The 22,420-nt window shown below is 50.6% G+C and overlaps 9 protein-coding genes across 9 annotated transcripts; 3 read left to right on the top strand and 6 right to left on the bottom strand.

Moving 5' to 3' along the window:
* Positions 1-883: 883 nt before the first annotated feature.
* On the top strand, positions 884-2,365 carry P174DRAFT_457002 (uncharacterized protein; the record flags this gene model as incomplete). The annotated part of the gene is made up of 2 exons (XM_024829490.1): positions 884-941; positions 1,731-2,365. 2 exons carry the CDS (start codon positions 884-886, stop codon positions 2,363-2,365), a joined length of 693 nt encoding a protein of 230 aa, XP_024688192.1.
* A 205-nt stretch (positions 2,366-2,570) lies between these two features.
* Positions 2,571-6,035, bottom strand: cdc48 (AAA family ATPase CDC48). Its single transcript, XM_024826443.1, has 6 exons — positions 5,560-6,035; positions 5,472-5,499; positions 5,358-5,413; positions 5,044-5,293; positions 3,488-4,979; positions 2,571-3,433 (listed from the first exon to the last, which is right to left on the bottom strand). Exons 1-6 carry the CDS (start codon positions 5,607-5,609, stop codon positions 2,850-2,852), a joined length of 2,460 nt encoding a protein of 819 aa, XP_024688191.1. The 5' UTR covers positions 5,610-6,035; the 3' UTR covers positions 2,571-2,849.
* A 317-nt stretch (positions 6,036-6,352) lies between these two features.
* On the bottom strand, positions 6,353-7,571 carry P174DRAFT_448051 (uncharacterized protein). Its single transcript, XM_024828727.1, has 2 exons — positions 7,310-7,571; positions 6,353-7,223 (listed from the first exon to the last, which is right to left on the bottom strand). The coding sequence occupies exons 1-2, from the start codon at positions 7,504-7,506 to the stop codon at positions 6,464-6,466; spliced, it is 957 nt and encodes a 318-aa protein (XP_024688190.1). The 5' UTR covers positions 7,507-7,571; the 3' UTR covers positions 6,353-6,463.
* A 239-nt stretch (positions 7,572-7,810) lies between these two features.
* P174DRAFT_52004 (uncharacterized protein) lies at positions 7,811-9,607 on the bottom strand. Its single transcript, XM_024832369.1, has one exon. The coding sequence runs from the start codon at positions 9,336-9,338 to the stop codon at positions 8,115-8,117; it is 1,224 nt and encodes a 407-aa protein (XP_024688189.1). The 5' UTR covers positions 9,339-9,607; the 3' UTR covers positions 7,811-8,114.
* A 634-nt stretch (positions 9,608-10,241) lies between these two features.
* Positions 10,242-12,034, top strand: P174DRAFT_438046 (Mpv17/PMP22 family protein). The gene is made up of 4 exons (XM_024826442.1): positions 10,242-10,795; positions 10,876-11,151; positions 11,242-11,508; positions 11,557-12,034. Exons 1-4 carry the CDS (start codon positions 10,679-10,681, stop codon positions 11,614-11,616), a joined length of 720 nt encoding a protein of 239 aa, XP_024688188.1. The 5' UTR covers positions 10,242-10,678; the 3' UTR covers positions 11,617-12,034.
* Positions 11,967-12,888, bottom strand: P174DRAFT_51891 (DCN1-like protein). The gene is made up of 2 exons (XM_024832368.1): positions 12,659-12,888; positions 11,967-12,594 (listed from the first exon to the last, which is right to left on the bottom strand). Exons 1-2 carry the CDS (start codon positions 12,787-12,789, stop codon positions 12,159-12,161), a joined length of 567 nt encoding a protein of 188 aa, XP_024688187.1. The 5' UTR covers positions 12,790-12,888; the 3' UTR covers positions 11,967-12,158.
* Positions 12,889-14,838: 1,950 nt separating this feature from the next.
* Positions 14,839-15,585, bottom strand: P174DRAFT_363492 (ribosome biosynthesis protein NIP7; the record flags this gene model as incomplete). Its single annotated transcript, XM_024821927.1, has 3 exons — positions 14,839-14,862; positions 14,930-15,031; positions 15,088-15,585. 3 exons carry the CDS (start codon positions 15,583-15,585, stop codon positions 14,839-14,841), a joined length of 624 nt encoding a protein of 207 aa, XP_024688186.1.
* Positions 15,586-15,779: 194 nt separating this feature from the next.
* On the top strand, positions 15,780-17,855 carry P174DRAFT_362128 (nuclear export protein Noc3; the record flags this gene model as incomplete). Its single annotated transcript, XM_024821833.1, has 1 exon — positions 15,780-17,855. The coding sequence occupies one exon, from the start codon at positions 15,780-15,782 to the stop codon at positions 17,853-17,855; it is 2,076 nt and encodes a 691-aa protein (XP_024688185.1).
* Positions 17,856-18,358: 503 nt separating this feature from the next.
* P174DRAFT_456991 (uncharacterized protein) lies at positions 18,359-21,372 on the bottom strand (the record flags this gene model as incomplete). The annotated part of the gene is made up of 9 exons (XM_024829489.1): positions 18,359-18,430; positions 18,470-19,379; positions 19,409-19,429; positions 19,457-19,588; positions 19,610-19,643; positions 19,674-20,088; positions 20,110-20,185; positions 20,207-21,182; positions 21,279-21,372. The coding sequence occupies 9 exons, from the start codon at positions 21,370-21,372 to the stop codon at positions 18,359-18,361; spliced, it is 2,730 nt and encodes a 909-aa protein (XP_024688184.1).
* Between the last annotated feature and the right edge of the window lie 1,048 nt (positions 21,373-22,420).

The raw sequence follows: 22,420 nt of genomic DNA, 5'->3' as shown, positions 1-22,420 counted from the left end.
TGTTATTTATGATAGGCGCTGTCAAAAATCAATAGTGCCGGGGACCTGTACATTTTGGGCCTAAAGAGTCGCAATACTCCGCTATCATCGTGCTAATATTGCATTTCTATTCTGGGCTGTTCTCTGATGCCTCTTTAATTGAGATTCTTTTTTGACTATTGACTCTCTTCCATGCGCTAATTGACTACAGAGCAAGGTTCTGTCTGGTTCATAAATTTAGCATTAGTCTCGGTCTCTGGTCGACGGGCCTTAACATCTCTGTGCTCCGGGGAGTATCTAGTGCAGCATACAGATGAATCAGCAGTTCGCGACTTCGCCTAGTCAGCGGTCCGATCCTTCAGCGTAATCGGTAGATCCTCCCTAAGGATGAAGGTATGGCAATTGATGTCAGCCATGGCAGACGTTGGATGAGCATGTGGGCGCCTTGGCTGTCAACTGGCAGGAGTGAAAAGCAGCATGATATATACTTGTTGTTCACTATTGAACACGATCTTCTTTTCATTGACAATCTGCCCAATAAAAGCAAAGAAGCTGCAATGTGGTCTTTCTAATTACCTTTATCTTTCCATTGACTCGATCAATAACAATGACCTGTGCAATATGCTCCGTAGATGCATTGTCAATAGAAATTCCAATCCAACTGATACCCACTCTGGCGCTTGGGTTCGTCCAAAGCGCCAACAATGGATGGATAATGCATACAGCTTCTGGAGTGTATAGTTGTCAATGCGTTGATACTCGAAAGCCATTTTTTTAATGCTTATCCTCAAGGTCCAGAAATGTACCTTATCATGATAGAGTCACTGGTCGTGATACTTGAGGCCCCGTTTTCCCGTGGGAATTCAAACACCAAATGAATCGCACATGGGTTTGAAGATTGGCCATGTTGACGATGAGGATGATGCTAAAGAAGTCTTCAAGGATGATTCATATTGCTAGAAGTAAACATTGTCAATTTCAGTACCTATTGTCCTGGGACTCGTTGCCTCAATCAACGCTCCGGGAAAAAAGGCGGCGGAATTGGCCTCCCAACACCGAGGTCCTCTGAAATCTCCTACACTTCGAATGAACACAATAGAGCTTGCGTCTATTGCTTTATAATACAAATCCTTCTTTCCGCATGGATATATCTATGTTATCATTTCCACTATACTTCAAGTCTGTCCTGAATCGATCCCAATCTCCCGCCCTTGCCCGCAGCGAATTCTTCTGAAATCGAAGTATCAGCGTCATCAATCTCGGTACTCGCCAACAAGCACTCTACAACTCCAAGGTAAGAGTCAACCTGACAAGGCACGAATCGCAATAGCGGCATGAACTACATTCAATACTAAAAAGCCGCCGTCACAGAAAAAGCGCAATTCAATCCTGCAGCAAGATCCTCCGTACCCGCCGCTGGAACAGCGTCGCATCACCACCTCCCCACCGCCGCGCCAGCGCCAGCACCAGCGGTACGGAGTATACAATCAATCCGCAGCAAAGAAGAAAGGGCAGGAACCTATCTATCTCATCGGACGGATCAAAAGCAAAACCACAGTACTACGGAGTAACTGAACGACCATCGTCGCCAAGCACGTCCACACCTCACCCGAAAAACTTCCCTACCATTTATCCAATAGACTAGATACCGGCCGCCGACTCCTCAACCCCGACAGCCTCACCACTACAACCACAACAGCAGCAGAAAAGTTCGACTCAGAACCAAAACCTCAGAGGAAAGAAAGTGACAGGAAGGAAAAATGCCCTCCACAACCTCCCCACCACCATCCAACACCTCGTCCCCTCCTCACCGAACACCCTCACGCCCGAAACCCTCGAAACCGATCTCCTAACGCACCTCGCCTCAACCACCGCCCTCGAAGACCTCCACGCAACGCTTCTCTCCTCCCTCCAACGCCTCGGCTGGACCGAAAAGATCCGCAAACTCTCCCTCGAGCTCCTCCGCGCCGGCCGCTGCGACCGCTTCGACGACGTCGTCGAAGCGGTCGTCGCCTCCGCCGCGGGGATAAAGCCGCCCTCTGCAGCGTCGCAGAACGGGAACGGGAACAGCAACAGCAACAGCAGCGAGGACGACTGGGCCGAGCTAGACGAGGTGGACGTGCGGATTCCCAAGGCGGTGGTGGAGCAGGGGGTACGGGCCATCAAGGAGGTGTTGCGGGAGGTGATTGTCATAGAGGATGATCCGGATCTGAACGCCCTGCATCAGAGCGAGCATGTGTCCGAGAGCAAGGGGAGCTTAGAGGCCGAGGGGGAGAAGGAGAAATCCAAGATCTCCAAGGCCCGGGAGCCGTCGGTAAAGAATGGTGATACAAGTCCGACCAAGAAGACGGAGAAGAAGCCCAAGACGGGGAAACAGGCCAAATGAAGCGTTCCTTCAAGGGTTTCTGTCCTACTTTGAGTGTATGCTTCATGTCACTTTCTTCGCTTCCATTCCTGGGGATACCTTTACTTTGGCTCATGCAGGCGTTCGTCATGGCTTACGGTTTTTCGGTCGCACTTTCTGGGAGTCTAGAGGGGCGGGATTTTGTCATTTGATACCATATCCGATCATTATACAAGGTTTAAGAACCAACTTTCTCATTTACGTTCTAAGCTATAACAGAGGATTGCTCAAGCTCACATGTATCGATCTTCCTCGTCCGCCCGTACATGAGGCGTATGCGGAGATACAAGCTCAAGGGATCTTTATCGTAAGGAAGTGAGCAAAATGTAAAACAATAGATACGCATTCGTGTCAACAGGTGAATCCCGTTCAACATTCCCAGGGTCATAAGCTGAGACTAGATCTAGCTACTAGAGGATAGGAGACTGTAAATGAAAACGGACCAAGCTCATTAGAGAACACCCATTTAGTCGTAGAGGCTGTCATCATTGCCGGCTTCACCGAACGTGTCGTTATTTTGGATCTCACCCGAGGTGGGGAAGCGGAAGAAGCTGCTGCCACCGGAGTTCTTCAGGCTCTGAGCGAAAGCCTCGTAACGGCGGATCTCAACATCGCTGACGGAGCGGCGAGCCGATTTCATAGCCTCCTCGAAGTGAGCACGGGTGAGCTGGGGCACCGGGTCCTCCTCCTCGCCCTCATCCTCCATCTTGACATCCTCACCAGCAGCCTCACGCTGCTTCTGGCGCTCAATATCAGCGGCAATGGATTCCTTAATGGCCAGCTTGACGGCACGCTGGGTGACGAATCCAAGATCGGCACCAGAAAATCCATGGGTCTTGCTGGCAATGAAGGGGATATCAACGTCGGGAGCGACAGGGGTCTTGCGGAGCTGAGCCTTCAGAATGCTCTCACGAGAAGCCTGATCGGGCAGAGGCACGTAGACCAGGGTATCGAGACGACCAGGACGAACCAGGGCAGCATCGAGCTGCTCGGGTCTGTTGGTAGCACCAATGACGAAGACATTCTTCTTCGATGTCATGCCGTCCATTTCTAAAGTATTTGTTAGTCATAGTTCAATTGTGTCGCAACGCTTGTCAAACTTACCAGTAAGAAGCTGGTTGACCACACGATCAGAGGCACCACCAGCGTCGCCGACAGAACCACCACGGGACTTGGCGATCGAATCCAACTCGTCAAGGAAAACGACGCAAGGGGCAGCAGCACGGGCCTTGTCGAAAATGTCCCGGATGTTGCTCTCGGACTCACCGAACCACATGCTCAGAAGCTCAGGTCCCTTGATCGAGATGAAGTTGGCAGCACACTCGTTCGCCACGGCCTTGGCAAGCATGGTCTTACCAGTACCAGGAGGTCCATAGAACAGAACACCACGAGATGGCGAAAGGCCGAACTTCTGGAACTTTTCGGGGTGATCCACAGGGTATTGGACACTCTCGATGAGCTCGCGCTTGACCTCCTCCAGACCACCAATGTCCTCCCAACGAACGTTGGGAACCTCGACGACGGCAACCTCGCGGAGAGCAGAGGGGTTGGACACGCCGAGGGCGTAACGGAAGTTCTCCATTGTAACGCCAAGGGAGTCAAGCACCTCCGCGTCGATGGTGTCCTCGTCAAGATCGATCAGATCCATCTTCTCACGAATCTGCTGCATAGCGGCCTCAGAGCAGAGAGAGGCAAGATCGGAACCGACGTAACCGTGAGTCTCGGCGGCAATGGTCTCCAGATCGACATCCTCAGCGAGCTTCATGTTCTTGGTGTGGATGGACAGGATCTCGAGACGCCCAGTGGGGTCGGGGATACCGATATCCACTTCACGGTCGAAACGGCCGAAACGACGGAGGGCAGGGTCGATGGAGTTGGGGCGGTTAGTGGCGGCCATGACGACAACGTTGGAACGAGCCTTCATGCCGTCCATCAGAGTCAGGAGCTGAGAGACGACACGGCGCTCGACCTCTCCATTGGTCTTCTCACGCTTAGGGGCGATGGAATCGATTTCATCAATGAAGATGATGGCAGGAGAGTTCTTCTCGGCCTCCTCGAACGCCTTGCGCAAATTCGATTCGGATTCACCGGCCATCTTGGACATGATTTCGGGACCGTTGATCAGGAAGAAGAAGGCACCAGTCTCGTTCGCAACGGCACGAGCCATCAGTGTCTTACCAGTACCAGGAGGACCGTACATCAGAATACCACGAGGCGGCTTGATACCGATGGACTTGAACAGCTGAGGATGACGCAGAGGCAACTCGACCAACTCACGGATCTGTGCCATCTGCTTTCTGCAACCACCGATATCGTCATAACCGACCTCGTTCAGGTTGCCCTCTTCATCCTCCCGCTGGATGGGCTCACCCTCGCAGTGGATGATGGTATCTTGTGCGACGATACCGTACTCCGGGGGATCGACCTCAACAACCTTGAACTCCACCTGTCTCATACCTCCACGTACCATGAACAGGTCTCCCTGTTTCACGGGTCTGTAGGCTTCGCGGAAGTATGGGGCGAGGTAGACGTCGAAAAGGGATCCAGTCAGACCCTCTACGGTGTCTGCAATGGGAAGAACGGCAATCCGCTTGGCCTGCAGAGAAACGAAGAGTTAGTTTTCCGTTTTCGGTTGAGGGGACATTTGAAGGCAAGCCTACATATTTGATATCTGGGCAAGGGTGAACGGTGATAACGTCACCGTGCTTGACCCGCAGATTGTGTCTCACGACACGGTTGATGCGGGCGCTTCCGTCATCCAGGTCATCATCAGCAAGCACAATCAAAACGGTATCCTTCCGCTTCTTGCCCTTCACCAAGACTGTGTCACCACGGAAAAGCTGGAGCGTCTCCATAGTATTGTTAGAAAGGGCAATAACTGAGTTGTCATCGTTGACGGCATCGGTCACACTAGGCAAATTGAGTCAGTATCCACGCCCGCCACTTCAATAGCCATTAGCTTTGGTGTGCTTACATCAACGAGTTGGGCTTCTTCTTCTTCCTGAGAATGGCTGTAGAGGTATCGAGCTCCTGTGTTTGAAGAGTCAGTACTAATGTTGACCGCTTGTCGACGCCACTAGAACTTTACCTCTTTCTTCTCGGCGCCCGAGGCGTCGCTGTTAGTTCGTTAGCATGAGGACCCTGTAAGACGGAAAACCGAGAAACAAAGGACGTACTGCAGGTGCACCCTCTTCTTATCATGAGCGTGGTCTGGTTCTGCGCTCATTTTGACGAAGACTGAGATACAGTGGTTGTGTGAATAAGCTCTTGAAGCAACGTAGACGATCTGCAGGTATCAAGGACGTCGCTCGGATGAGCTCAACTGCCAAGTAGACGAAAAAAAGCGAGAAAGGAATTGAAGAAAACGTCGAGAGAGTTTATAGAGTCCGACAGACGAGATGAAGTGTCTGGGGGACGAAGGGAAATGAAGAGAGGTGGTAGGTGGATGTAAGAGAGATGGATGTGAGGTTCGGAGGTTGGCAGCAACAGCTCCAGTTTAAAGAGGTGACGATAGGTTCGGTGCCTGTCGGACTGATGACTTAAGCCGCCTCAGGTTCATCAGCCACAGGTGCCGCCACCGCCCAAAGGAAGAAGCGAATGGAAGATGGTCGTATCCAACCACCAGAGGGACGGAGGTTTGCTTTGAAATCCATGCTGCGTAACTACGTGTCCTTATCAGTCTTCATGCTTCCTTTGAGATGACAATGCTTCACAGATGCTAAGCTTCATGCATGGGTTTTGCCACCCTGGCAGACAGCCGCACTGCATACTTTGCTATGTGCCTGAGGCATCAATATAGGAACAAGTGTTCTTGGCACTGAACCAGGCCTGGTGCTGGCATGCCTTCATCATCGTGCCGTCCATTATAATGGATGATACGGGGCATTCTCACTCTTGATACAGGAACGAGCTGGTCGACCCGCCGAGGTAATATAGATTGGATAAAGCTAAAATCCAACAACAGCCACTGAGACTGGACTGAATAGCAAGTTACAGAGTTGCATCCATGATATCTACCTCTCTATATAAACCAAATAAAACGGAGCAGAATTATACACGAGTGAATCATGAAAACCGCGATCATGACTTCGCAGTTGCAGCCCAGAGATCATAGAATCCCCAAGCGCCGGCCATGAAACTAATCACACCCGACAGACTGTTGGGGATGCCGACGCCACTTTCGAAACACCAGTGAAGACACAATGGAGCCCAGCACACATTGTTGACCAGAGCCTTCTTCCAGGCACGAATCTCCGCCCTCAGTTCCTCCTGGCCCTCCTTCGTCTGCGCCCTGGCCGGGTCGCTTGCAATCTTCCTCCTACGCAAGACAAGTTGTCTCCACAGCACAAAGAACTGGAAGAAAATATGGCCGAACCAGGCCCGAATACTCCACAGGTACCACTTGTTGATGCCTCCCCATCGCTCGATCCATTTCTTCGAGATGACACCCTTGGATGCCAGGTAGCCCACGTTCTCGAGGAATTGGTATATCATGTTCACAGCCACCTGGGCGAGGGTCAAGTTGCGAATAATGGGATCCGAAGGTGGTGACTTCAGAGTGGCTGACCCCCATGTCCAGAGGGGAACTAGCCCTAAGAGCCGGATGGTATAACGGGTCTCAGACATGAGAGAGGAAAGGGCGAGGAGCCGGGATTGGGGCGACGAGGACGGAGCGGTGGTGTTGCGTGTAGATTTCGTATGGTTGTTCAACCGGGCAAAAAGGCCCAGACGCGTCTGTACAGCGATCCATGGCGCAGAAGTAATGAGATGATGAAGTGCATGAGTGAGATATCCGGTAGCTGCGAAGACTCGTTCTTGACCGTAGGCTGTGGATAGGAGTCTACGGAGTGTATTCGTTGTTAGGCACATATGCGTCGCACCGCGCTTTGACAATAGCAGAGGGCGTTGGAATTGACATTCACTTACCGGTCTAGACGTTCAATATTGTAGTCTGTCGCTTTGAGCCCTTCCAGCAGCTTGCGTTGAGTATCATTCCTCGCCGAAGAGGATGGCACCGGCGGTGAAATCCCCGCGGGGCTGACGGGCTTCCCCACACTGGGCGCTTCAATTTCAGGTGCCACAGGGGGCTCTGACGAAGCGAGTGTCTTTTCTGAGTCTGGCATGGTGGTGTCTGACTGTCTGAGTATATTTAAAAAATGTTGTGGAGAAAGTCGCGTCGCAGTTCTGAGATTTAAGGAGATTGGTAGTATGGAGCATCTGATGAGGATCTATGCTCACGGCGCTGGAGCCGAGGCTCGGAATTCGGAGCGCGCAGGGGCAGCTGGACACCTGGTAGTGTGCAATAATGAAACCGAAGACGTCCAACTTCAACAAGAAGGAGAATCACAAGTCCACGGTGCATACGGAATACTCATAATTCACTCTGCATTCGATCTGCAGAGGTCGGTTTGTGACGTTCGAAGCTACTACATAAGGTCAACTGACTACGAGTAGTATCTCCAGAGGTCTCCCTAACTCTGGCTTGACCCGAACCTGTTAGGGAAATCAAGATTGCTTCCCAAGCAATCCTTGCATTGTGATTTTATTGGCCAAAGATGAATGATGACAATGATAGCCAATGAATAAGATCATCAGACAGGTTCCAGGTACTTATGAACAGCTTCAACAGCATCCTCAAGGGCTCTTAGATTCACTTAACCAACAGATTTTGGCTCCGTTCTCGCATCAGACTGTTTCGCTCAGTGTGCTGGTTGCCTATTGACTGACGTGCTCATTCGAGATCGAAAATGTCCAAAGTCGTACTGCGAGATAGCGATTCCAAGCCATAATTATCATCGCCCACTTCGACATCAAGGTCACTTTCACGCTCATGAGTGCTCCGTACTTCAGCAGCCTCAATGGCGTTCTCTCCAGCATAAGCTATCAACATGCTTCTCGAGCCGCCGCTCAAAAAGGAATGTGCTGCTCCGCTGTCACTGAGCTCGGCAATAAGACCCGCGCTTGAAAATTCTGAGACTTCCATCGGATCGCAAAGACTACGCAGATCAATCCGTGATGCAATTGCGCAAAGGCGCATAAAGTGAGGCTGCATTATTGCGAGACTCATGCTTTCGGATGATGTATAAGGAGGTGTCGGTAGCCCGAAGAAATGCTCCCTCTGCTTGTAATGATTGTCCAAGTTGCGGACAACCCTAGCGTCGGAAACCCTTCTGTTGCTGAGCTCCCATGGAAGGGTGATCGCAGTACATGGATCGTTGAAAAAGCCGTCAAGATGGATGAAGGCACGCGCAGGGATATGATCCCTACAATGGTAGCAGCACCAGAATCGGCAAGCTGGACGCGGCTGCCTGGAAGGTTGTTCCGGGCAAGGCATTGATTCTACATGATTCTGCCGACGGACATCATCAATTTTCTCTGTGGGCAGTCCATCATTGCCGTTGTCATTGTCCTCGCCGCCCGGCTCGACTCCCTGGATGACTTCAATGCGTGAAAACGGAGCCGCTGCCGGCCCATACTCTTGCTCCATATGCTGCAACACGATTGCCCTCTGTTGCCTCACGATCGTTCTCTCTCTGAAGGTGTAATGACCGTCTATCATGGCCCTGGAAATTCCTTGGGACAGCCCCGGACCGGTTGGTTGATTGAGATCTTCGACGCAGAGGAGCAACCATCCTAGCAGGGGTTGGCGAGCGCAGTTGGGACAAAGTATACGATCGTCCACAAACCGGCGAACCATAATGCCATGAGTACAATGTTTGTTCATCTCATACTGGGGAAGGTTGTGTTTCGGGCCAAAGGGCGCACGCTTTCCTCGCCATGTACTTCCTGGGTATATATCCGGCCGTTTCTCAAAATTATCGGGCAGGACGTCTTCAGGTCTAGGCATTGGCGGCGGGTTGATGCGAGGGAATGGAACTCGAGGAGGCTGCGCTTCGGGGACTCTGCTGTGCCATACAGGAGGAGGTGTCGAGCTCCCCTCTCCATTGTCCGCCATGGCTTTGCATACGCGTTGAGATGTTGGCTATGAAAGAGAGAAATGGGGGATTGGGAGGAGGCATGGCAACTGAAAATGTGCTGTGTGCTTTCTCACTCCACGGGAAAATGTGAATGGGGTGTTCTCGGCGACAATGCCATGGTGATGTTGATTGCAGTGAGTCAGTTCATCGTAGGTGCTTTCCTATTAAGGACATCCTTATATCATAACTACTACTGTGGCAGATAGATGAGTAAAGATTTAAGCATATTATCACAGAGCTCTAGGAGAATTTAAAGAGCTTGAAGCAATTTCTCTGGTTCTAGCTATTATCGTACTCGATGGTTAGTCTGGTTGAGGTACTGTTATTTATATAGCATTAGAGGCAGGGACATGGTTTACTAACTCATCCTAAGAAGTAGCTTGATAGCTAGACCCTCATTCTACTGTGTCTTCTGACTATACTCTGTAGTATGTTTTCTATCTTCATTCCTTGTTGTAACTACTCTCTTTATTCTACCTTTTGCATAATAAGACATGCCTAACAAGGTGATAAATGATGGCAACAGCGTTATGCACACAAAAAGACCGCTACCTTTATTTAAAAACAACAGCACAACTGATGAAACGCCTTTAACAGAATCAAACAAATATAATTCCAGCCAAAGGGTCCAAGAAACACCATATCGGAAGAGCTCCCAGATGTCGGAGGTGCCCGAAGTTGCCTGGCCTGTCAGGTTGAACCCGCCATCTGCCGACCGCGTGGCCGAATAAGAAGCTGTTCTCAGAGATCGGGGATGCGTCTTCCCCCTCCACCTTCAAGCAACTAATAACCGATATTATTTATCTATCTCCATCTCAGGAACGGCGGTTGGGCCACATTACATCCTGTCTGTCTATATCTAGATCAATTGCATGCACGTAACTCTCCGGAGCTGCTGCAAGTAAGACATTTTGGTTCATCTGTTCTCCTTTCTTGCTACATCTTAGTTGTTGTTGTTGTGTCGTGGTCTGGGCCAGGCTGCCTCGGTAAGCTCCCTGGTGCAATCAATAACCGTCTCTCTCTGTCTTTCTCCAGCCTCCTCTTCACGTAAACAAACAGCGGCCGGCCCCTTTCCCTTTAGCTCTCTTTAAACGTCCTCCTGTCCAACCCACGATTTTCCTTTCTATCCAACTTAGCGGCCTCCTTACCCACCTCGCCTCATATTTTCTCGTTCCGTCGATTATCAATTGTGGTCGTTCTCATTCCTGACGCTCTGTGACTGACCGTCTTTCCCACTGCGCATAGCTATCGGCATTTCTTATCGCCTCCATTACCCGATCCATCTACCGACCCCAAGTTCCAATAAACACCAGCAACCATGTCGGTCAAGTTTCAGGAAGAGGTCACCAAGTCAATCCGAGCGGATACCAAGGAATTGGCGCATAAGGTCGGGGAGCGGTTGACGGGTGGAAATGCTCAGACAGGCTACCTCGCTGTATGTTTAACCTGCTGCTGATCGACAATGGAAGAGTACTGCGCGGATAGATGGCTGACCGGGCATTTCAACATGCATAGCTCTACCTGCGTCAGCTGCAGTCGAATCCCCTGCGCACGAAGATGTTGACATCCGGTTTGCTTTCTGGTCTCCAAGAGGTCCTAGCTTCCTGGATTGCGAACGATGTCAGCAAGCATGGGCATTACTTCAGCGCTCGGGTGCCCAAGATGACCCTCTACGGCATGTTCATCAGTGCGCCTCTGGGCCACTTGCTCGTCGGCATCCTCCAGAAAGTCTTTGCTGGTCGCACCAGCTTGAAGGCCAAGATCCTCCAGATCCTCGCCAGCAACCTGATCGTACGTTTCTGTCATATATGTCCTATGCACTCGCAGATGGCTAGTGCATATCACTCAGCGCGGCAAATTCTAACCGCATTCGCGTTGCAGGTCTCCCCCATCCAAAACGCAGTTTACCTCACGTCGATGGCTATCATCGCCGGCGCGCGCACCTTGCACCAGGTCCGCGCAACCGTTAAGGCCGGCTTCATGCCCGTCATGAAGGTCAGCTGGATCACCTCGCCTCTGGCGCTCGCTTTCGCCCAGAAGTTCCTTCCCGAGCACACCTGGGTGCCATTCTTCAACATTATCGGGTTCTTCATCGGAACCTACGTCAACACTCACACCAAGAAGAAGCGCCTGGAGGCTCTGAGAAAGGTACAGTCATCTTCTCGTTTTAAGTAGAGCCCGGCTAATATGCAGCAGCGCTACGCCGAACGCCGTGGCCCCGGCAGCGAGTACGAGAAGGGCGGCGACTACCGGTAAAGAATGCGAATACATCCAATGACTTGCCAGACCGCGCGATAAATTAGGACGAAGATCTGGGGCCTTGTAGAACTTGGATATTGGACTCATGGCTGGCGAACTGCTTTGCATGCATATGATGCTTGCCAATTTACTTCTTGAACATGTCTCATGTGACATCTCTCTTCGACCCGGTGATTCCCCTGATGTCGAGATGAAGATATGCCTTTTCTTTTTTACCTGTTACGACGAATGGTTCTTTCTAAATATTGTATGTGAATGTTTATGATGCCTTGGGCTTTGAACTATCTATGATTTGGTCTGGCTGTTTTGACTTGAGCTCGATTTCGGATTTATCACTTACTAGATGATAGATCAGCAGACTTTAGGTCTTATAGTCTCCAGTAACATAGTGAGAGACCTTGTCCACGCTAGAGAAGTTGAATTGCTCATTTACACATATATCCACGAAGTACGAAGGATGGCACACAGCCTTGATGAAGAAGGTGATCAGGCTATGCCTAATAAGACTGATGATGCACTCCATCATTCTTTGTCAGTGGTTACTCGACCTCCATCTCCTCCGCAGACTTGCCCCGTTTCGCCTGCACCCAACCCACAAACTCATCTAGGGTCCCCGGCCAAGCGGCGTCAGCACTCCACCAACGAAAGTTCTCATCCTCGAGGGTCTTGCGCAGGAACACTTCAACCTGTTCCCACAGATCCTTGTTGACGGGTCGCTTTCCGCGCTCTTCGAGATATTCAATCCACCAGTCCAACCAGGGAGTCGTAGGCGTGTTCCACTGGATGCCACCGTGCTCGGGCGTAAAGAACAATCTCCACTGTTCTGCAGCAATATCAAACTGGAGATTCCGCTGCCCTTGCATACGACAGAGAGGAAATGTGTACCGATAAACGCGACGGAAGAGGTCTGGCTCGGCCGGGATACGAGCTCGAATGTCCGCCGCATGAGCAATCATCTTTTGTAGATTATCACATCTATACCGCCATATTAGTTCAATACACGGGTGCAGAACTTAACTAGAATCGACTGCTCACTTACCCAGCGCTTCTCCAGCCGTTTACAAAGCCTTCTCTCGTGAACTCACCCATGGACGGCGACTTGAGAAGCTCTGCGATTCCCAGGCATGCCACTTCGTCTAGTTGTACTTGGATATCCCCTAGGAACTTCATGGCACCTTCGATACCGATCCCGTCAGGGTTCTCTTCGGGTGCATCTAAGCTTCAATTAGCAAATCGCACGGCGACGAGCTAGTGTCGGGATCTTCAACAAGGAAATACCTCGATACGAGTCGAAAATCTTATTGAGGGCAGAAGCGCTTCCCCCGTTGCTTTGTGGGCTCTGGAAGTAACTGACAGTTCAATTAGTCTTTGCTCGGAGACAAATTTTCGAAAGATCCAAACAAAGAAGCAATCGCGGATAAAATAGAGTCAAGATCCGCCGAAACGATCTGATTCAATAACCACACTTGAAGAAGACCACGGATACTAGGAATTTGTCGGCCGCCTCTAATGTCAGTCCATCTGATGCTCATTGCAAGTCGCTCGGAAGCTCGACGCTCACGACGAAAGCAGCTGTTTCACTCAAGAAGAGTTGTCGCTTGATGATAGGACCTTGGCTTTGACAGCGCAAGGTAGAGTGGATACCTATACCTGCGTATAATGCATGCCATTCTGAAACTACCAACATAGCGTGATTGCTCATTTCCAGATCCAAATGGCTGCAACGCAGAGTACTGATAGGGCTAGCCAGAGCGGGAAGATACTATGTACGTATCTGAGAGCAGGAAAGGCACCAGCAACACACATACACTTCCCACTGCTTTCTGAATCACCACAGAACGTCCCATTCAGCAGATATGGAACGTGATTCAGCATTCGTCCAGTATGGCGTGCATCCGGTATGGCGTCGTCGTTGAGTTGGATGCCTCTAGATGCACAGTTGAGTGCACCGGTACCCATCCCGTAGATACTCGGGAACAAGTTGCAGGACGCGACGCGATGGTAGAGTAAGAGCGGTGGCCACACAACAGATCCTGTTCCAAAGGAGCACTAACACTTCTTATGCACCACACATTTGTGCCCAGACAACAAGTACCGCTCTAGATTCGGTGAAGCTCATGCAGACGTCGAGCATGGAGAAAAGAATGCACTCATAACAGGAATCTTTACAAAAGAAGGCAAGTAAAGGAACAAATTCAAATACTTACGCATCAATAGCTTCCTCTACATTCCATCTATGTGCTTTTAGGAACTGTAAAGCCCACGATGATTAGTGATGATGGACAATGTAAAATTTCACGTGATCTGAACTCAAAAAGTGACATCTTTGGCAGGGTTTCGATGATCAGCTGGACTGATTTGTGCAGAACATACCTTTGCTGCTACTGCATCCTTGGCCTCTGTGAAGTTCACAAACTGAGAGATCAGTTGCTTCTGTACTCCGGAGTAAGGTGGCATGGCGGGGTGATGGCGGGCGATAGTCCAGGAGGGGAAGTTCAGTTCTGGTGGAGTCGACAGATGAGAGAGCGTGAGAGTTGAACTAGTACCTAGTAAGATTCGAGGCACTGCTCGCGGCCAACAGAGTTGAGTAAAAAAGCCGAAACTATAAGAGAAATAACTGAAGGGATTGTCTAGAGATGCTTGGTCCACACGAGGAAGGATCCATCTTCGCCATTTGAGGCGCTGACTGATGTTCTGTTGGGCACGTGCCCAACTGCACCTATTTTGTGTCGAGTCCGACGAAGCTATGAAATTGGCATGAGGTTATACAATTGTCGCCTTATGAGTGAAAAATGCAATTCTGCGAACTACGCCTCTGTGCAAAAATTCGAATATATAGGCAGATCTCCAATCTCGGATGTCTGGCGGTGTTTGACCTCGAGACAGCAAACAGCTTACACGACTACATACTGCAACTGCCTACCTATGTATATTCAGCACGGTTTCGCGGCTGCCTCATCATGGGAGCTATTGTCTGATGGATTTTGAGGGCTACAGTGCGACAATGTCGCACTCTCAGGCCAAGGAATCATGGCGTGTTACTCCCGGGCCGAAGAGCAGAATGCATAATGTAGAATGGAAGATGATAGTTGATATTGGACATAGAGACGAAAAGACTTTTGTAGCCGAACAGATGCGAGACTCCAAACTCCTGCGACAATTCCTTGATATCTAGTATGCGAACACCATATATGATCCTGCCTGTGAAAAGCAGTTCTATCACGTCGTAAACAGGGTATCTTCCTACACAAAGGTTAGCATTTATATATGGTCCCTAATAGCCCGTCGTTAAGAAGACGGAGCGACGTACCTCTCTCAGGTATTCTCCTACATCCGCTTGCCGAAACACAGCGATCGCAGTGGGATCCAACTTGCGGATCTCAGCGGTGGATCGGGCAGTAACACCGAATCCCTGAGCCAAGTCAGTTGCCTATCCAGAAGACTTTTGCAGTTGTAGACCATCCATACCAAAGGTGTGTCGTTCGAGTCGTATACCAAGACTCCTGTATGCTCTGGGATATCCTCACTCCATCTTCCGACATGCGCTTTCACGACATTCGACCCGTAGAGGTACGGCATGATACCATTGTCCTTGATCCAGACCTTGTATCTCGCATGAGGGGCAATTACGTCGAGCGCTAACCATGCCACTTGGTTAGCCAGCCATGCCACTGCGATTCTGCGCGACAGAAGAAACAAACCTGTGATGTGGATTCTGAACTTTCCAGTCTTGGTAAACTTGCCGATACAAATTCCAAGAGAAAGAAGGGTGTCCCGAGGAAAACTCGTTGATAGATCTGCCAGTGACTTCTTCACGTAGTACACTCGGTTTCCCTGAAGACGGAAGACATGGCGCTCCTCCTCGGAATCGGACTGGGGCACGATGAGGTTGTTGAGTGACCGTCCGGTGTAGCCTGCCAACTTGGCAAGTAGCGTCTGCAACTCCTGCTCCGTAAGTTGACGCATTTTTGCTTCTGCTCTGTTCAGATTAAAAATTTCTTGAAGCTCCGCGGGAACAAAAATTCTAGACAAGGTGGAGCGGGAGCTACTAGCGTGAGATTCTTGGCGCTCGGGGAAAATTCAAAAGAAAAAAAAAAGTTTCGACTCCGAGCTTCAACGATTGCCGTCGTTGAATTTCGGACAATCCACGCACAGGAATTATGGCCCCTGGACGCACGATAAAGAGGAGACGACTAAGTCCTCCCGGTGATGAGGAGGATACCTCCTTCCGACCCTCGCCTGATTCTCTCAACGATTTCTACAGCAATGCTGCCGAATGGGATCTCGAACAGGACTACGAGCGCCGACCGCGCAAACTAGGCAAGAAAGACAAAGAGAACACTAGATTGCCCATTAAGACGGCAGAAGGGTTGCAAATGGTCGAGTCTGAACCAGAGGCGGAAGAGTCTGACAGCTTTCTCGGTACTGACGACGACGAGGACGGTGATGAAAATGAGGCCGACTTCGACGACGAGGATATGGAAGATGACGAGGAAGATGCAGAGGAAACTCCAAAAGTGCCATTGAAGTTGCAGATTATTCAAGCGAAGGAAGAGCTTGCGAGATTGGCGACGATCATCAACGAGGACCCGGAAGAGCACATTTCCTCCTTCAAGACGATGGCTGATATAGTGGAGAACGGCCAACACGTCGCGATACAGAAGCTGGCCCTCGCTGCGCAGGCTGCTGTCTACAAGGATGTTATTCCTGGTTACAGGATTCGTCCTCTCAGCGAAGAAGACATGTCTGCGAAAGTCTCGAAAGAAGTGCGCAAGCTCCGGAGCTTTGAACAATCGCTATTGTCGGGATACAAGCACTACGTCCAGAAGTTATTGGATCTTACAAAATCCTCAAAGCGCGATACCGCAGCTGTCGACCCCGGCTTGAAGAGCATCGCGATCAATTGCGCCTGCAACCTCCTCCTTTCCGTACCCCATTTCAACTTCCGCACAGAGCTGCTGAAAATCCTTGTAAATCGTCTCGCAAAAAGGCAGATCGATGCTGATTTCATCAAGTGTCGAGAAACAATGGAAGAGGTGTTTCGGAAGGATAATGATGGAGTAGTCTCTTTGGAAGCGGTTCGTCTGCTGTCAAAGATGATGAAAGCCAAAGATTTCAGGGTACACGAGAGCGTCTTGGACACATTCCTCCATCTACGACTTCTCTCCGAATTTTCGGCAAAGGGCTCGAGGGATAGGGTAGACCGCCGGTCAGCAGAAGAGGAGAATACCTTCCAAGGCAAGAAGCCGAAGCAGAAGCGCGAATTCCGCACTAAGCGAGAGCGTAAGGTGCAGAAGGAGCGAAAGGCCGTGGAAAAAGACATGAAAGAGGCGGACGCTTTGGTTTCCCATGAAGAAAGAGACAAGAACCAGGCGGAGACACTGAAGCTCGTCTTCGGCACTTACTTCCGCATCCTGAAGCTTCGCATTCCCAACCTCATGGGTCCCGTCCTCGAAGGTCTCGCCAAATACGCACATCTGATCAACCAAGACTTTTTCGGCGACTTGCTGGAAGCTTTGAAGGACTTGATCGGCCACGCCGACAAATCCGAGGTGGAAGATGGCGAAGAGGAAGCAGAGGACGAAAGCGAATCGGCGTCGCGAGATGCTCAACGCGAGGCTCTGCTCTGCACCATCACTGCCTTTGCGCTTCTGGAGGGCCAAGACGTTAGCAAAGCGGCATCATCTCTTCACCTCGACCTGAGCTTCTTTGTCAAACATCTCTACCGCTCCCTTTATTCCCTCTCCGTCAACCCTGATGTCGAATACAACCCTACCAAGGCACTTCGGCTGCCTGATCCAAACTCACACGAAGCAAACGGCTCAACGCACAGATCCAAGAGCAAAGTCAACTTCCAGACACCCACTGTCCTCCTCCTTCGGTGTCTCCAATCTACGCTTCTTTCCCGCGCGCATGGAACACCACCTACCATCCGACTTGGCAGTTTTACCAAACGGCTCATGACAACCTCTCTCCAGCTACCTGAGAAGTCTGCACTCGCGACGCTGTCGCTTCTGAACCAAGTCTCCAAGCACCATGCGCGCCGGATCGCGCCATTGTGGAACAGCGAGGAACGGAAAGGGGATGGAGTGTTCAACCCCTTCGCCGCTGACGTCGAGACGACCAACGTATTTGCGGGAACAGTATGGGAAGGCGAGTTGCTGCGTCTTCACTATTGCCCTCAAGTTAGAGATGCGGTAGCGGATATAGAAAAGTTGATTGTGGGCCGGAATTGAGCTGCGATTACAATTACCAGACTTCAGTCATACTTTTGAGCTTAAGATCATTTCACAAATTTCTCGTGGATTTCTCCAGTGCAGCCTATCACATATCTCTTTTTAGGATTTTTGGCCCTTTTTCGTGTTTTCTCAGCCATCAACATACTGGTGATACCCTTGGGTAAATTGAGCACGTGAACGCACGGTCCTTTAAGAATCTCCCATCCTCCTCACATCTTTAGTGCAAATAGACCCAAATCCATTACACCCTCTTTTAGTAATAAAGCCAGAAACCAAATCGACAAACTCCTCGGGTCCTAAGAAAAAGGCTTCCAGTCAAGAAATCAAATAGAAACGCTGAGCTTCGGCAAAACATCGAATGAAAACCTATTCCAGGTCTCATCATCGATCATCCCAATTCAACTTCGGGTTGAATTAAAAACCCAAAAGCGAAGCAGTCACATATCTCAATGTTCGGTATGCAACGGACGAATGCTCGACGAAGTATCCGAATTTGAGATCTAAGCATGATGGTTGCTCTGATTACTCTCAGGCGAGGCTCCGCTGTGCGCTGCCGGATACCAAGTCGCAGCCTGTCAATCCTGTGTCCCCGTTCGAGCTGAGGCAGTGACAGAAGCAGGACCAGTAACCTGAAGGGAAGCAGGTATATTATGTGGAGTTTGGCCAGCATAGCTCGGCAGCATCGGGGGCGCTCGATGGGGCACACCCGCCGCAGAGGAACACAACTGGATATCCCTATTGAGTGACAAAGACGAAGAGGGTGTAACAGCGAAGGCGTTTACAGGCAAGCGGTTTGCGGTTGGTGTCCTGGTGCCGATGTTCTGGTGAGGATGCGAGTTTTTCAATCCGCGTCTCTGCGGAGTAGGTTTCTCGATTGCAGAAGTCGTCTGTCCGGTCTGCGTACGCGGCTGAGATTTGAGGCGCTCCCGGTCACGCATGATCTGCTGCTGTCTGTCATTGCGTAAAGCGGGATGGATGGAGCTTGGGCTCCCCTCGGCGAGTGTCGAAGGCTGCGAGGCTCCGGCTGCAGCAGCTGGAACAGAAGGCGTTGGGGAATGGCCGTTCTGTCCTTGGGAATTCTTTGTCTTCTTATTCCGACGGGGCGTGTGCAAGAATTTGCCACCAGCGCGACTTTCACCATCATCCCGGCGGCGGAATCCAAACATCCCCTTCTTGTGAGCGGTCTTCACACCTTCATTGGTGTCAAGGTGTGAGTTCTGGATGAGCGAACTCTGTCCATTCTCAGGAGCAAAGTTGGCTGCAGAGTGACGACTAAGCTTGGGCGCCTTAGGCTCAGGAGAGCCTGAAGACTCCTGAGCAGGGTTTCTTCTCACCCCTCTCTTCACCTGAGAGTCTGTGATCTCTCGGCGTGTCTCTCCCAAAGGCGTGCTGCGGAAGGGCTCGGTAGTGGACGGAATGTTTTGAGCGGGTCCTTGGTTGTTGTGTTGGGTCAAAGAGCCCTCAACCCCAGACACGTTCTCACTTTTTTCCTTCTCCTTTCCTTTCTTCCTGTCTTGGTTCCTGCTTATTTCCATCTCACCTGTTTTGACACACCGCTGTCCATTTGTATCCTGTTGTTTCTCGCTGTCCTTGGTCACAACGGGGTATTTTGAGCTGCCTGCAACTCAGTACCTGTGATCTTCGGATCGGGTGATGAGTTGCAGGAGGCACACGCCCTCTGAGGCGACGTTCTTGACGCGTTGATTTCTCCTCTCAGTTTGTTGATTTGGCTCGAGACGCCGATCAACAACCTCTCTTCCATACGCCTCATTTGAATTTCAATTGCTCCGACCTGGCATTGAAGACTGGTCATACCGCGGTGCAGGTCTGACACGGCCTCATTTTGGCCTGCCGTGCGGGCATTGATCAAACGCAGAATATCGAACATGGCGTCTGTCTGTCGCAGAATCTGATCCTTTGACCAATTGTTCGAGTTCTCAAGCACCCTGCAATGTCTACGAACAACGTTGTTCATATGGACATGGACTGCTTCGATATGAGACGTGAGCTGCTGACCCAGGTCCGCTGTGTTTTGGTAGTCTGGGTCTGGTGGAGGAGGGGCATAGCCTCCGTGACTTGTAACTCCAGCGAAGGGGTGTTGAGCAACTGCAGCGTGAGGATGAGCATTGAGATGCTGGGTGTGCGTCTCTTCGAGTGCTGGTTGATATGCTGTCATCACGGTAGGCTGAACTCCCCCGTGACCATGATTGAAAGGTGCGGGATAGCTTGGCTGATCAGTCGCAAGCATCACAGGAAATCTATGTTCATTCGTGTGAGCTCGTCCCCGTTTGTGGGCAGTATTTGGAGGGTCTGGGATCATCTCGGCACTGGCATTGTCGTATATGGACGGCGAGATCGGATCTGCAAATTCATCTTCCACCGCGTAGAACGAGATATTTGTTGATGCAGGGCTGCCCAGATCGTTCTCCGCTCTTAGGCTGCGAATGCTCGGTTGCTCTCTGATAACCTGCGCCTGTCCACTGTTTTCGAGCTCGCCTGCGCGGGCCGCAGGAGAAGAGCCAGTCAGTAGCAGGGTATCAAGCTGCAATGTCCTCTCACTCTCTCGCTCGGCAGGGCTCTGTATGGCGTTTCTGCCCGCAAAGGGTCCAAGGCTTAACTTTTCGTTGTTTGGCTGCTCGTCATTTGCCGTGGAACTAGCGACAGCGCAGGATTCAACACTCGTCCGCGAAAACTGCCCAAAGCTGATGTCCCTGAACGGGAAGGGTGGTGCAGACGATGGGTAGACTCCCGGCTCTCGGGGCTTAGGGACATACAGCTTCTCTTCGTTGAGGTCCTGGGTATCCACGCCAGAGGTCTGTCCGCCTTCATTGCCCGCTGCTGGCTCGTTCTTAGAGCTGTCCCTGCGGAACTCCTTCGCGAGGTCTTTGAGACTGAGCTTGGACCTGAGCGCAGCCACTCTGGATTTCATTTTTTCTTTCTGACTGTTTTTGTCCGCCTTGTTATTTTCCAGAACGTCTTCAGGCCGAGCTGGCTCGGTGACGGAACGCTTCTTAGTCATGTTAGGGTTGCTCATGACGTCCAACTTGCAAGCCTCGACGGAATCGCCATTATCTTCCACAGGAAGGTGGCGTGGCTTTGGCATGGGAAGGGCGAGGTCAGCGTCGTAATCGAGACCCGACGACTTGCGTGAGGTGGTTGGTCTGGCACCCATGACTGGACCCTTACGAGGTATAGCGACTACGACGAACGAGCTTATTAGCATCAAGGTCTTCCGTCTTCGGGGGGAAACATCGTGGACCCCCGTTGAGGAGATACTGGATGCTTGCTTACCTTTGTCGAAACTGGTAGTGTGCTGCTGAGCGACTATGACGACACGATCATATTAGCACCAAGGTCTTCCGTCTTCAGGGAAAAGCATTCGTGGACCCCTGTCGAGGAGATATTGAGATGCTTGCTTACCTTTACCGAGGCTGGTGTTGGCAGTCTGCTGCTGCTGTTGCATTTGCTCGTGAGCCTTCATCTGCGCCCATGCATTTCCACTCTGCGAAGCCATGGCCATGTAGCAGAAGTAGTAGGCAGTTTCTTTTGAAAGGGCTCTTGAGCAATGATATCAGAAGTCTGTTGCTTATCACGATTGTTAACTAAGAGCAAAGATGGAAGAATGAAGAATTATGCAAGTGTTGCTATGGATATGAAGAGATATTGATCGATGGTAAGCTACAATGCTTAGGAGGGTGTTTGGTTGCTCGCTTGAGATCTCACTTTGTGTGTGCGAGCACCGCGCGTCTAGCGAGTAAACAGAACTTCACTGAATATCTGCTCAATGATGTTTTCTTGTTTGTGTTGCTGGCGCTGGCGCTGGTGTTTGCTAGCGCCTGAGGAGGCAGACGTCACTGAAGAGCTCAGCGTGAATTGCGACATGTACTTAGATTCTTTGATCATTTGTCTCTCTTCTCTCTGCCAGGCAGAATGATATCAGGCTTAGGAACATCCAGTTCTTTTCTTACAGTACATGTAGATATCCCTAACTAGGAGCTGTGGTCGAACAGGATGCCGCTCCATAGCTGGGTCTGTATAGAGGCAAGGCATGGATTCAGAATACGCAACGTTTAGTACAAGCTGATTCTCTCGTGGATTTATCCGAAGCTACGCTGTGGGTGTAGATTGCGATTTCTACTACATGAACGTACATAATCTTTTGTATTGACTGAGAATGTTGATAATGCAGTCCAGTTCGAATAGGGCGATATCACCGCATCGATACCAAGAGCAGGTCAAGGAGTGTCGGGGTGCTTCTCGCTAAGGTAACAAGCTACACCGTCCGAGGTCTACTTGTGGAAAGAGACTGCCCATGTCTGAGAATCTTGACAGACAGTAATGCTAACTGGACTGCAGATACTGCCACCTTTTTTGCACATGTTAAGGGGCAATGGCAGGGCATTGATCGAATCTAGCGGAAAGGTAATCCTAGCTATGGCGAGGTTAATGCCACTCCAAGAGACTAGCTTGATATTCTACAGTAAGGCGCGCTGTTCGAAAATTGAGAGGTCTTATTCATTCATCATAATCGTCAGACATAAAACATCATTACATACTGGCAG

The sequence above is a fragment of the Aspergillus novofumigatus genome, assembly GCF_002847465.1.
Source record: "Aspergillus novofumigatus IBT 16806 chromosome Unknown P174scaffold_1, whole genome shotgun sequence".
Classification (NCBI taxonomy): domain Eukaryota; kingdom Fungi; phylum Ascomycota; class Eurotiomycetes; order Eurotiales; family Aspergillaceae; genus Aspergillus; species Aspergillus novofumigatus.
The sequence above is the reverse complement of the archived record's forward strand: the minus strand, read 5'-3'. Positions and strand labels throughout refer to the sequence as shown.